General features: G+C 48.3%; 1 protein-coding gene across 1 annotated transcript in view; it reads right to left on the reverse strand.

The window, feature by feature from the left end:
- The window catches only part of LOC107109897 (U2 small nuclear ribonucleoprotein B''-like), a 32,168-nt gene extending 26,000 nt beyond the window's left edge, over positions 1-6,168 (reverse strand). Inside the window, exon 1 of the mRNA XM_015410605.1 lies at positions 6,115-6,168. Coding sequence (XP_015266091.1) covers positions 6,115-6,168 — 54 coding nt within the window. The remainder of the gene's footprint in view (positions 1-6,114) is intronic.
- Between the last annotated feature and the right edge of the window lie 6,770 nt (positions 6,169-12,938).

Below are 12,938 nucleotides of genomic sequence, written 5' to 3' on the forward strand. Positions count from 1 at the left end.
TGAAAAGGTTCTGGTGGCTATTGTCTTGAATCTAGAGAGCCTAACTCTCCTGGGTTTTTGTGTAAATTCATTGTTCCAGTAAGAGATTCTTTTCCCTCCCATTCCTGACTGGTCTGGGGAGGAGAGGAATCATTACAAGTTCCCCCACCGATTTTATGGGCCCACTGCATAATCCACATGAGTACAAGATGCCTCCAGCACAGAGCATGAATTAGGTCTATGTGCAAAGACAGTCACTCTTTGGGTGCCATCACAGGCACCAGACAAAACGGGGGGGGGGGGAAGCGAGGCTATTTCCTCCAGAGGAATTTGATCCCACAGTTGCGAGATCACACCTCCCTTTGAAGCTGCGGGCGCAGCCCGTCAGTGTGTGATCAGACGCAACTGCAGGTGAGTCGTGGAGGGGGTTTTGTGCCGTTTTTCCACCATGCACTTAAACGAGGAATCGATGAACCGCACATCTGCACTGAGGGCTCCCTATAGAGTTTGCAATGATGCACATACTGTGAAGGGGGGGGGAACAACGGCACAAAGTCGGGATGGCCTGATCAGACCATCCCAATGGCACGAGAGCGCGCTGGAGAGATCAGACACGGGAAAGTCCGTCCGTGGCCCGTTGCAACCCATTTACTACCGGATTTTCTCCGGTGTCTTTTAACTCCACTTCAACGGTGGAGCAGAACGGGTTGCCGACGGCCGCGGGACACTTGCCAGATGTTGTCGTCTGATAGCTCACTTTAAAACCGCCCAGCATTCGTGCCTATGTCAGGTCTAATTGTGCGTATGATCGCAGCCTAAGGGTGTATAGGCGTTCTCTCCTTGAATGGGATACCTCTCTTTGTCTTAACCTGGGAGCTTTCATCTGACTCCTCCCCTCCCTCTCGGTGTGCTTCAATGAGGAAGCAGCGAGGCAGTAGGCGCGCGCTGGAGTGATCAGATGGAGACAGTCCATCTGCGGTCCATTGCAAACAATTTGCAAGTGGACGTTCCAAGATAATTTTTTACTCTGCAGCTTTGGCCAGGCGGTACAGATTGGGGGCGGGTGCGTGATGCCTTCCAGATGTGTCCATGTGATCGCGTCCTTTAAATCCGCCCGGCATTCATGAGTATCGCGCGGCAAATGCTGTGTGTGATCGGGGCCAGAAACTCCCTCTTACAATAGCTTTTGACAGCATTTGGGGAGCAGTTGCTGGCTGTTTTAAATAAATCACCAGGTTAACTATGGGAGAAGACAGGCAACAAAAGGGAAGCAAGATCACCTCCCACTCCATTTAAGGCAACCAGAATCTGTTGTTCTGAATACCGAGAAGAATCCTTTTAAACAACAAGCTTTCATGTTTTCCTTTGAGGACTGCCCTTATTATATCAGAAATAAGGCGACCGGGTAGCGACAAGCGAATGCGGGTATGTGCCCTCCCTTCAACAGTCCTAGGGTGAAAGGTTAAGTCCTTTCGGCCCACGGGCCTCCTCGTACTGAACTCGGGTTCAACGGAGAATAGAGTAAGAAGTACTATGATTGGGTCTGAGCCCGTGTATTTTGTTTTAATTTTGTGGTTACGTTGAAACGTTTTGCTGAAAATACTTAAAATGCAGCATAGGTTAACACTGAGAAGGCAGAAGAACTGAAGAGAAAGAAGAAAGAAAATAAGCCTTTATTGTAGAGAGGAGGAGGAGGAGGAGGAGGAGGAGGAGGAGGAAAAACCGCGGGGAAAATCGGGGAAGCCGCAGGTCAAAATGTGGCCACGCGGCTTCGAGTGGGAAATTGACCAATAGAAGCGGGGCCAAGGGAGGCACGACCACGGCGCAGCTCTTGTGTGAAATCGGTCTGGATTTATACCCCGCCCTTCACTACCCAAAGGAGTCTCAGAGCGGCTTACAGACTCCTTTCCCTTCCCCTCCCCACAACAGACACCCTGTGAGGTAGGTGAGGCTGAGAGAACTCTGACAGAAACTGCTCTTTTTCAAGAACAGCTCTGACAAAACTATGGCTTGCCCAAGGTCATCCAGCAGCTGCGAGTGGAGGAGTGGGGAATCAAATCCGGCTCTCCCAGATTAGAGTCCGCACATGTAACCACTACACCAAACCAGCAATTAAAAATATATACGTATGTCTATATAAAAAAAAACAAAAGAAGAAATTGTGACGTAAGAAGTATGTATATATTTCTAGCTAAAATTGTGATCTTTATTTGTGATTCAGTTCTTCAATAAAACAAAATGAAAAAAAAGAAAGAAAGAAAGAAAGAAAAAGAAAAGAAAAAGAAACTCCCTCCCAGGAGCCTCAGTTGTAAAAATCATAAGAGCGACGGCACAACAAATCTCTCCATGGGAACAAATGAAATATATGACACAGGAGGAAGCCAAAATAAAGCAGAGGAGTAGTTGGCAAGATTGTCCTCATTCTTCTAGAAGCTGGATGGGTCATTTATCTCTCCCCGGCGTCTGCTAATGTAACAGTTTCCCCTGCGCGATGCCACACGATAAATCTTAGCATTCAAAATGGTGGTGCTCAGCACTGTGTTGCTGTTTTGCGGTAACGGATGCCTGTGTCTGAGTACCGGATAGGCACCTGTGTGAAAATTAGATAAGTACAAACGAGGGAAGTGAAAAGGTGTACAGCCACTGTAGTGTAGGTTTGAATACCCGCTGGGAGACCTTAGGCCAGTCACACGCTATAACCCAGTTTGGAGCCAATTTGGTGCAGTGGTTACGTCGGTGGACTCTAATCTGAGAGAGCCGGGTTTGATTCTCCACTCCTCCACTTGCAGCTGCTGGATGCCCTTGGGCAAGCCATAGTTCTGACAAGAGCTGTTCTCTCAAGGGCAGTTTTGTCAGAGCTCTCTCAGCCCCACTTACCTCCATCTAGTCCAGCATTCTGTCTCACACAGTGGCCAACCGGTTCCTCTGGAGGGCCAACAACAGGGCATAGAGGCTGAGACCTCCCCCTGATAAGAGCATCAGAAGAGCCCTGCTGGATCAGACCAGTGGTCCATCCAGTCCATCATCCTGTCTCATCCTGTGGCCAACCAGTTCCTCTGGAGGGCGAACAACAGGGCATAGAGGCTGAGACCTTCCCCTGATAAGAGCATCAGAAGAGCTCTTCTGGATCAGACCAGTGGTCCATCCAGTCCATCATCCTGTCTCATCCTGTGGCCAACCAGTTCCTCTGCAGGGCCAACAATAGGGCATAGAGGCCGAGACCTTCCCCTGATAAGAGCATCAGAAGAGCCCTGCTGGATCAGACCAGTGGTCCATCTAGTCCAGCATCCTGTCTCACACAGTGGCCAACCAGTTCCTCTGGAGGACCAACAACAGGGCATAGAGACTGAGGCCTTCCCCTGTTGCTACCTTCTGGCTCTGGAATTCAGAGGTTTAGTGCCTCTGAATGTGGAGGTTCCCCTCAGTCACCATGGCTAGTAGCCAATGAATAGACTTATCTTCCAGGAATCTATCTAATCCTCTTTTCAAGCTGTTTATTCCTGTGGCCATCACTACATCCTCTATCAGAGAATTCCACATTTTTATCACTCTCTGTGTAAAGTAGTATTTCCTTTTGTCCATCCTGAACCTACTGCTCATCAGCGTCTCTGCTTCTCTCTGGCCTTGAAAACCCTATGGGGATGCCATAAGGAACTAAGCATGGTCAGCCCAGGTTGGTACTTAGATGGGAGACCACCAAGAAAGTCCAGGGTTGCTACGCAAGGCAGGCAATGGCAAACCATCTCTGAATTTCTCTTGCCTTGAAAACCCTATGGTGCCACATGAGATTGCTGTGACTTCATGGCACATCCCACCATTTTGTGTATTAGCAAGGGCATAGTCTTCTGTTGATGAGTGCAGGGCCTTTTTGGTAGTTGCTCCCAGGTACGTGGGCATTCTGTTCCCAGAGATAACCAACAGGGCTGCTCCCTTTTACCTTTTTGGAGTCTGGTCACGATACTTCTTTTCAAGCACAGGAATTGCTGCTTGTGAAGTCTTTGAGCATTTTTATAATCAAACTTCTATGGTTAACTGGTAATGGCAACTTAGGAAGAGCCTGCAGATTCCTAAAGAGGACTGTCACAGTTTCCTGTGAAGGATTTTCATAGGTTTACTATTCATATATAAAGTGACCAACAATGGGAGGACATTGCTTCACACTCTTCATTCTGGATCCCAGGATCCGTGACCTTTTCAACTTCCAGGTACACTTGGAATTCTGACACGGCATGGTGGGCGCAGCAACAAAATGGCTGCTGCAGGAGACTGAGCCAGCCACAAAATGGCTGCCGCAGCTTAACTTCAGGCACAAAATATGGATCCTTGCACTGTGGTGGCAGCTGTTGCCAAAGCAATATAGACCCCGTTCACACGGAGGATTTGCCGTGCTAAAGGCACGAATGTCATGCGGATTTTCGGTGCGTGATCACAACGCAACATCTGGGAAGCGTAGTGCACCCGTGGCCAACCCGCGGTGTCCCGCTGAAGACACACAGTAAAAAAGTACCATGGACAGTGCACTAGTATCTGGAAAATGCAGGGCAGGGGCGGGCGTCTGATCGCGGGAGTGCTAGCATCCCGTGGCATCCGGCACCCGTCCACGTCCCATCGCAAATCAGATTTTTTCGGAAGCACATGCACAGAAACACATAAGTGAAAGCAGTGCTGCTCTGCGTAACTGCGCATGTGCACGCCGCTTCTTTGCCATGCTCCAGCATCGCCGTGTAATCGCCAGCTAGCAGCCTAAGAGCGAAGCCTCGGGGGACTGTGTGATCGGGCTACCACGCTTTATTTTGCTCTGGGGCAAACAGCCATGCCTCCCCCCCACGTTATCTGGCCCGTGTGACTGGGGCCAAGGAAGAAGAAGAAGAAGAGGATGATGAAGAGGAGGAGGAGGACAAGGAGAGGACAAGGAGGAGGGCAAGGAGGAGGAGATTGGATTTATATCCCTTCCTTCACTACCTGAAGGAGTCTCAGAGCGGCTTACAATCTTCTTTCCCTCCCCCTCCCCACAACAGACACCCGATCGGGGCTCTTTTTGTAGCAGGAACTCCTTTGCATATTAGGCGACACACCCCTAATGTAGCCAATCCTCAAAGATCTTACAGAGTTCTTCTTACAGGGGCTACTGTCAGCTCTTGGAGGATTGGCTACATTAGGGGTGTGTGTCTCGCCTAATAGGCAAAGGAGTTCCTGCTACAAAAAGAGCCCTGCTGGAAAGCTGTGGGGTCTTGTGAACAAAAATTCTACTTTGTGACCCACTGGCTTTAAAGTTGTGAGTGAGCAGTTTGGCTACTGTATAAATTAGTTTGCTCTGGACCAATGCTCCCTTTAAGTTGTGGAGTCTTGTGAGCAAAAGGTCTACTTTGGCATGAAAGTTGTGAGCAAGCGGTTTGGCTACTGCATAAATTAGTTTGATCTGAAGCCATCCTTCCGGTTTGGTGTAGCGGTTAAGTACGCGGACTCTAATCCGGGAGAACCGGGTTTGATTCCCCACTCCTCCACTTGCACCTGCTGGATATCCTTGGGCAAGCCGTAGTTCTGATAAGAGCTGTTCTTGAAAAAGAGCAGTTTCTGTCAAGAGCTCTCTCAGCCCCACCTACCTCCCAGGGTGTCTGTTGTGGGGAGGGGAAGGGAAATGAGTTTGTCAGCCACTCTGAGACACCTTTGGGTAGTGAAGGGCGGGGTATAAATCCAATCTCTTCTCTTCTTCTTCTTCCTGAGCTCAGACAAAAATCTGTGAGCTGGAGGCTAAAAAACTGTGAGCTAGCTCACGCTAACTCAGCTTAGAGGGAACACTGCTCTGGAGCCATCCTTCCTGAGTTAAGACAAAAATTTGTGAACTGGAGGCTAAAAAACTGTGAGCTAGCTCACACTAACTCAGCTCAGAGGGAACACTGCCTGTGAGGTAGGTGGGGCTGAGAGAGCTCTTTTGAGAACAGCTCTGAAAGAACTTGTGACTGACCCAAGGTCACCCCAGCAGCTGCATGTGAAGGAGTGGGGAATGAAACCAGGTTCTCCCAGATTAGAGTCTGCTGCTCCTGACCACTACACCAATCTGGCTTTAAAAAAAATCTACACAGCCAATCAAATCTTCCGTAGTCAATCGCAAGCCCTGCTGGGCAAAAACCCTACCTGGCAGGCACCGGAAAAGGTATCAGTGTGCACAATGGTGCCCACGGGCGCCATGTTGGGGACGCCCTGCTGCAGCCATTGGAAACACTGTGGTGACATTTCTATCGAAAGATAGCATCACAAAACGAAGGGCCCTAGTCAACAACGTGTTAATTCCATAAGAGTTTTTCTTTTGTATTCTCTGGTTAAAAGGTGATAACTTGATAAAACAAACAGATGTCGAAATGGTTTTAATTCAGTTAACTGATGGTGTTTGGCTGCCAGGCAATGGAGCGCGTGATTTTCGTCAGCATTTTTTTTTTAAAGTCTATTTGCTTTCATGATGGAACGAGCGTCAGGTGTGGGATTCTTTATTTTCCAAACCTCGCAAAGAGGCTTTTAAGAAAAATGCTGATATGTGTTTAGCGATAATTACCGCACGCACGGAGAGCAGAAAAAACAGCCACGCATACTTTGACGGAAATATTTGTATGGGCCCATAATGTGTTTTGTCTTCTGTGGTTGACGGTGAACAAAAAAGTTGCCGAAATGTAGCACGAAAATATGTCAGGTAACAGCCACTTTTGTTGGAATCCAAACTCAAAATATGTATTTTTGATTCTCTTTACAACAACAACAAGGAAAATGTTCCGATTATTATTACCTAAACCTGTATATTCCACCCTAGGAAAATCCAGAGAAGAACAAGAAAAGGAGGAGGAGGAGGAGGAGGAGGAGGAGGAGGAGACTGGATTTATACCCCTCCCTTCACTACCCAAAGGAGTCTCAGAGCGGCTTACAAACTCCTCACCCCTCCCCTCCCCACAACAGACACCCTGTGAGGTAGGTGGGGCTGAGAGAGCTCTTTCTAGAACTGCCCTTGAGAGAACAGCTCTGAGAGAACTTGTGACTGACCCAAGGTCACACCAGCAGCTGCATGTGGAGGAGTGGGACTCAAACCCGGTTCTCCCAGATTAGAGTGCATGCTCCTAAACACGACCCCAAACTGGCTCTCAGAGTAGGAATTGCTATTTCAAGAAGTATCTGGAGTATCTTTAGTCTCGATATCAAAAGGCAAGAATTTAGGAACGTACAGCCAGCAGATGCTCCCCAAGTAGGTTGGGGACCTTTGACACGGGCTCTATTGTGAAGTACCTGCTATGTTTAACAGCCACACATCCTCGCAGAGCATAGCTGCTTGCATGCTTTAATGTTCTGCCATCAGAGGTGCTTCTAGGGAGGTACCGCCAGATACCATATGTCGACAGACTTTGTCCTTGTTCTCTAAAAGACATAGAATCCACTACACACACCATACTTCATTGTCCCTCTTATAGGGATATCCGATCTCGTTTTATTACTCCACCTCTAGATGGTAAGAGAAGAGTCGGCATTCTGATGACTCAATTGTTCACTTTCTTCTCTTTAATTCTAATTGTGAAATAACAGAGGCCGCTGCAAAAATTTTACACGATGCAATTGGAAGACGAGGTTTGAATAGCCAGAGTGTAAGTGACTGATGTGTTTTAGCATTTTGCTGTATTCCCATGTTTTGTGCTTTCAATGCCAATAAAGGTTTGTGTGTGTGTGTATCTTTAGTCTCATATCTGTCGCTGTTTCTCTAACAGAAAGCTATAGTAACAATCACGTACCTATTTTACTCTTTGGATATAGAAGAGGCAAGTGGGGAAGCCAGGGTTGGCAGCTCTGGCATGGGAAATACCTGGAGATTTTGGGGGTGGAGCCTGGGGGAGGGTGGGGTTTGTGGAAGGAAGGACCGCAGCAAGCTATAATGCCATACAGTCCACCTTCTCGATTTTCAATCCGGGTAGATCGCCAAGCCCCACCTGGAGGTTGGCGACCTCCGGGGGGGAATTGTTGAATCTGACTCGAGCGGGTGGTACTCATCTCCAAGTCAAAGAGCCAGCGCTGTCCGAAGACTTCTCAGTGGTCGTGTGGCCGGCATGACTGGATGCCGAGGTGCATGGAATGCTGTTATCTTCCCGCCGAAACGGTACCTATCTATCTACTTGCAACTTCTTGCTTTCGAACTGCTAGGTTGGCAGGCGCTGGGGCCAGAGACGGGAGCTCACTCCGTCATGCAGCACTGTGGTCTCGAACTGCCAAGCTACCGACCTTCCAGTTTGCAGCTCAGCATCTTAACCTCTCAGCCATAGGATATGAATAACTGGTGGCAGCGTGGGAATGGAACAGTGTTGGAGCCGTAGCCCCAATAACTCTGTGCCACGTAGGGCCTGTTATTAAATGGGGGTGGCCTACCCTGTCTGTCGATGTCTCTGGGAGTGAGAGAGAAGATCTGAGAGGGGAAATGGCCAAGGCTCTCTCTCTATTTTTAAAAGAGACAAGAAGTGTGGCGAATGTGATGTCCTGACCAATGTTCCCTCTAAGAGGTGGAGTCTTGTGAGCAAAAATTCTACTTTGTGAGCAGCTGGCATTAAAGTTGTGAGTGAGCGATTCGGCTACTGCATAAATTAGCTTGCTCTGGAGCCATCCTTCCTGAGGGAAGACAAAAATGTGTGCGCTGGAGGCTAAAAAAAACTGTGAGCTAGCTCACACTGACTCAGCTTAGAGGGAACACTGGTCCCGACCAACTTGTAACCGTGAACCTGGGAGAGAGAGAGAGAGAGAGAGGGGTTTTAGAGAGTGGTAGGCACTCTGGGTGAGTGGGGAAGAGGCATTGCAGTCATATAATAAGGGGCCGTCTTCATTGGCCCTTTTCAAGCATTACCATCCACTATATCCGAAGAAGTGAGCCATGACTCACGAGAGCTCCTCCCCGGCCACAGATTGTGTTAGTCTTTCAGGTGCTCCTGGACTCTTGCTCTTTTCAGCTGCTACAGACAGACTAACACATCTACCCATCTTGGAAAAGGAAGAGGAAAAGGAAATTAAGAAGGACTAAAAAAGGAAGAAGATCTAATGATTAACTTTGATTAACTGGAAACGAGGAATAGACGAAGTGAGATGAACAGAAGGAGGACGCGTATAAGGGATCTATGCCGAAGAAACAGAAATAGGAAAACACACAAAAAATCCTGTGATAAGAACATTATTAAGAAGATTTATATAAATTGTTAGACTTTATAAAATTGCAAAAGATTTTGTCAACATCCTTATTTGTACAATATTGTAAATAACAAGTCCAATATAGTCCAACATAATAAGTACCCGGTATGAACTTATTTCAACTTTTACAGTCCTCCTCAGATGTAAGTCTATATTGTAAGGAGAGGTCAGCTTCTTAATCCAGCTCAATATTGTAATAGCCTTCATTATATCCTGGAATAAACCAAGTAAATGAAAATTCATACGCAGTTGCATGAAAAAGTTATTCATATTGTAATGATTTAATACTTAGTAAACTTACTTCTGGATCCAACAAGTGTCTATACATGGAGCAAGCCAATAAATTCAAAAACAGCCTCCTGGATTTTGTTGGCTATGCTCTCCTAAGCACTATTAATTACAGTAGTAGCAACCAGTCCTTATTTCACCCGGCTAGAAGCCTTCATTTGGTGGCTGGCAAATGCTCTCTACGATATAGACTTACATCTGAGGAAGACTGTAAAAGTTGAAATAAGTTCATACCGGGTACTTATTATGTTGGACTATATTGGACTTGTTATTTACAATATTGTACAAATAAGGATGTTGACAAAATCTTTTTGCAATTTTATAAAGTCTAACAATTTATATAAATCTTCTTAATAATGTTCTTATCACAGGATTTTTTGTGTGTTTTCCAATTGGATACCTGTGACCCCTTTTGCTTTATACTGAAGAAACAGAAATGGCATATAAACATTGTGGGGAAGGGACGGAGGGTAGGGCACATCACACGTATGGGAATAGGGATGCATCTGATTGTAATGTGCATAAAAATATATAATAATAATAATAATAAAATCTACCCATCTTGATCCATGTGACATAAAGGAAAGTTCAGGGAAATGCATGCTAAGTATCTTAAATGTGTTTCTCCTTAGCACTTCTGAAGGGTTCATACTTATCTGGTTCCCATCCATAAAAATGAAACTCTTATATTCAGGACACTGGCAAATGCTGTTTTATTTCCGGTGTGTGTGTGTTACGACTCTTCTGCTTCTCTGTTCTCACTCAGAATCTTCACGGGTTACTGTGACACGGCACGTACCGTCTCCTGGGTTTTTGCCTTCCTGACTGGCAGCTAGGATAAATGAAATGTTCTTGCCGATCCAGGAATGGGGTTTTTTTGCCGTTACTTAAACTGAAGGAGAAGGAATTCAGCCGAGCCGTTAATGCTGCGAGGAAATAGCAGTGATATTGATTTATCTGTAGTCCTGCATCCAAAATTTCCGAACAAAATTAATAACGCTTTCGTGATGCAGGGGGACGTTGGAGTTGCCAACCTGCGGGTGGGGCCTGGAGATCTCCCCGAATTAGAACTGATCTCCGGAGGATAGTGATTGGTTCCCCTGGAGAAAATGGGATCTTCGGAGAGTAGACTCTTCACGTTCCTACACTCATCAAGCCCCACCCTCCCCAGACTCCATCCCTAAATCTCTAGGAATTTACCAATCCTGAATTGGCAACTCTAAGTGGGGTGTGAATTTTAAATCTGAAAACAACAGAAGCAGAAGAAGGAGAAGAAGGAGAAGAAGAAGGAGAAGGAGGAGAAGAAGGAGGAGGAGAAGAAGGAGAAGGAGGAGGAGGAGGAGGAGGAGAAGGAGAAGGAGGAGAAGAAGGAGAAGAAGGAGGAGAAGAAGGAGGAGGAGGAGAAGAAGGAGAAGAAGGAGGAGGAGGAGAAGGAGGAGAAGGAGAAGGAGGAGGAGGAGGAGGAGGAGGAGGAGGAGGGGGAGAAGAAGAAGGAGAAGAAGGAGGAGGAGGAGAAGAAGGAGGAGGAGGAGAATAAGGAGAAGGAGGAGGAGAAGGAGAAGAAGGAGGAGAAGAAGGAGGAGAAGGAGGAGAAGAAGGAGAAGGAGGAGAAGAAGGAGGAGAAGAAGAAGAGATTGGATTTATGCCCCACCCTTCACTACCTGAAGGAGTCTCAGAGTAGCTTTCCCCAGGCCCGTCGCTACATTGGATCATTTCAGGGACCGCCCCCCGCCTTTCCGTCAGGGCACCCCAACTTACTACCCTGGGCAGGCAGGCGGGCCCCAGACAAGATGCCCAGCATGGCTCTCCTCCCTTGCCTTGCCTCACTCCATGGCACTCCACTTCACCCCCAGCTGGGCTGCTCCTGGCGGCCGCCTCACCGTCTCCAGCCCCAGCTGGTCCCTCCCACACTGGGCAGAGCGAGCGAGTGCCCCTGCCTGCCTGCCCGCCTAGGCGCAGATGGTTGGGACAGGACAGTGAGTGGGTGCAGCGGGGGCTGCAGACCCTCTTTCCGGAGCAGGGAGCGGGGCCCCTGGTGGTGGGGTGTCCGCGCACAGACCGGGCAGGCGCGCTTCTTCATCCCGGGGCTCCAGGACGACGACTCATGCTTTGGTCCCGAGTGTGAGTGGCGGGGGCAAGGGAAGGGGGGAATTGGGCACGGGGGGGGACTTCAAAACCTTCTCCCCCGCAGCGCACCAGGACTCAGTCAGGGCTGGAAGTCAACTCTTTGGAAGGCCCTGATTCGAACCCTTTTTATTTTAATTTCAGTGACCCCTGAATTATTTAAAGGCCCTCCGATTTAAGAAATCCTGGCTACAGGCCTGCCTTTCCCTTCCCCTCCCCACAACAGACACTGCTCCTGAGAGAACAGCTCTGAGAGAACTTGTGATTGACCCAAGGTCATACCAGCAGCTGCATGTGGCGGAGTGGGGAATCAAACCCGGTTCTCTCAGGTTGGAGTCTGCGCTTCCAACCACTACACCAAACTTGCTCTCAGAGAAGACTGTACTTCAAAGTATCAATTTCAGCTAGGTTTGCCCACCTGGGCTTGGGAAATTCCTGGAGATTTGGTGGTGGTGCCTGTGGAGGGGATGGAATTCCGCAGAGATATGACATCATTCTAGGACTTCTGTTTCTATTAGACTCTATAGTATGCCATAGAGTCTGCCCTCCGATGCTGCCATTTCCTCCAGGGAACTGATCTCTAGTCTGGAGGTCTGTGGTCATTCTAGGAGAACCCAAGTCCCACCCGAGATTAAGTCCTCCTCTATAGTGTGGATGACTTAAAAACCGTCTTCCTGGCAAAGCAAGACAGAGCAAAAGCCTTCTTTTTGATAATGGAATATAACATTTGGTAGTGTTGACCAGGGGTCATTTTGTAGAAAAAGAGGTGCAGGGGCTCATTAGCACAACTCATTAGCATACCTTATTTGCATATGCCACACCCCCTGATCTCACCGGAAGTGTGTCAGGAGGCAACACCCACCGCTCAGGCTCCACTGGACTGTTTTGGATTGCTAGCTATTTGGGGAGGGGGGACGTGTAGATCTGCCCTCGAGGGATAGCTTGTACCTGAAGAAAGGCCGGGAGGGGCCCTCTGCAACTTACCTGGCTGCTTCTTGCTCCTCGTGGCCTGACTGAGGGCTGCTGGGAGCAGGGGGCAGGGCTTGTTGCATGTGCCCCCCCCGGCTCCTAACTTCCGGAGCTCCGCTCCTGTGCGCTCCCGCAGGAAATGACCTCTGGTGTTGACTAGGCTAAAGTCCTATAGTTTAGTGATATAGAACATGATTTGCCAGCCAGGAGTCCCAGGCTAAACCTTTGGCCGAGTGGCCAGGTCTGGGATGGGAAAGTTGTTGGAGATTCGGGGGCAGAGGCCACGGAAGAGAGAGACCATTCACACATCTGGTACTCGCCTCTCATTCCCGGCGTGTTGAAGAACTTCGGATCTGGATAACTGATTCTGCAGTAGG

Source organism: Gekko japonicus, unplaced genomic scaffold, assembly GCF_001447785.1.
Source record: "Gekko japonicus isolate JY-2015 unplaced genomic scaffold, Gekko_japonicus_V1.1 scaffold4061, whole genome shotgun sequence".
Taxonomy (NCBI): Eukaryota; Metazoa; Chordata; class Lepidosauria; order Squamata; family Gekkonidae; genus Gekko; species Gekko japonicus.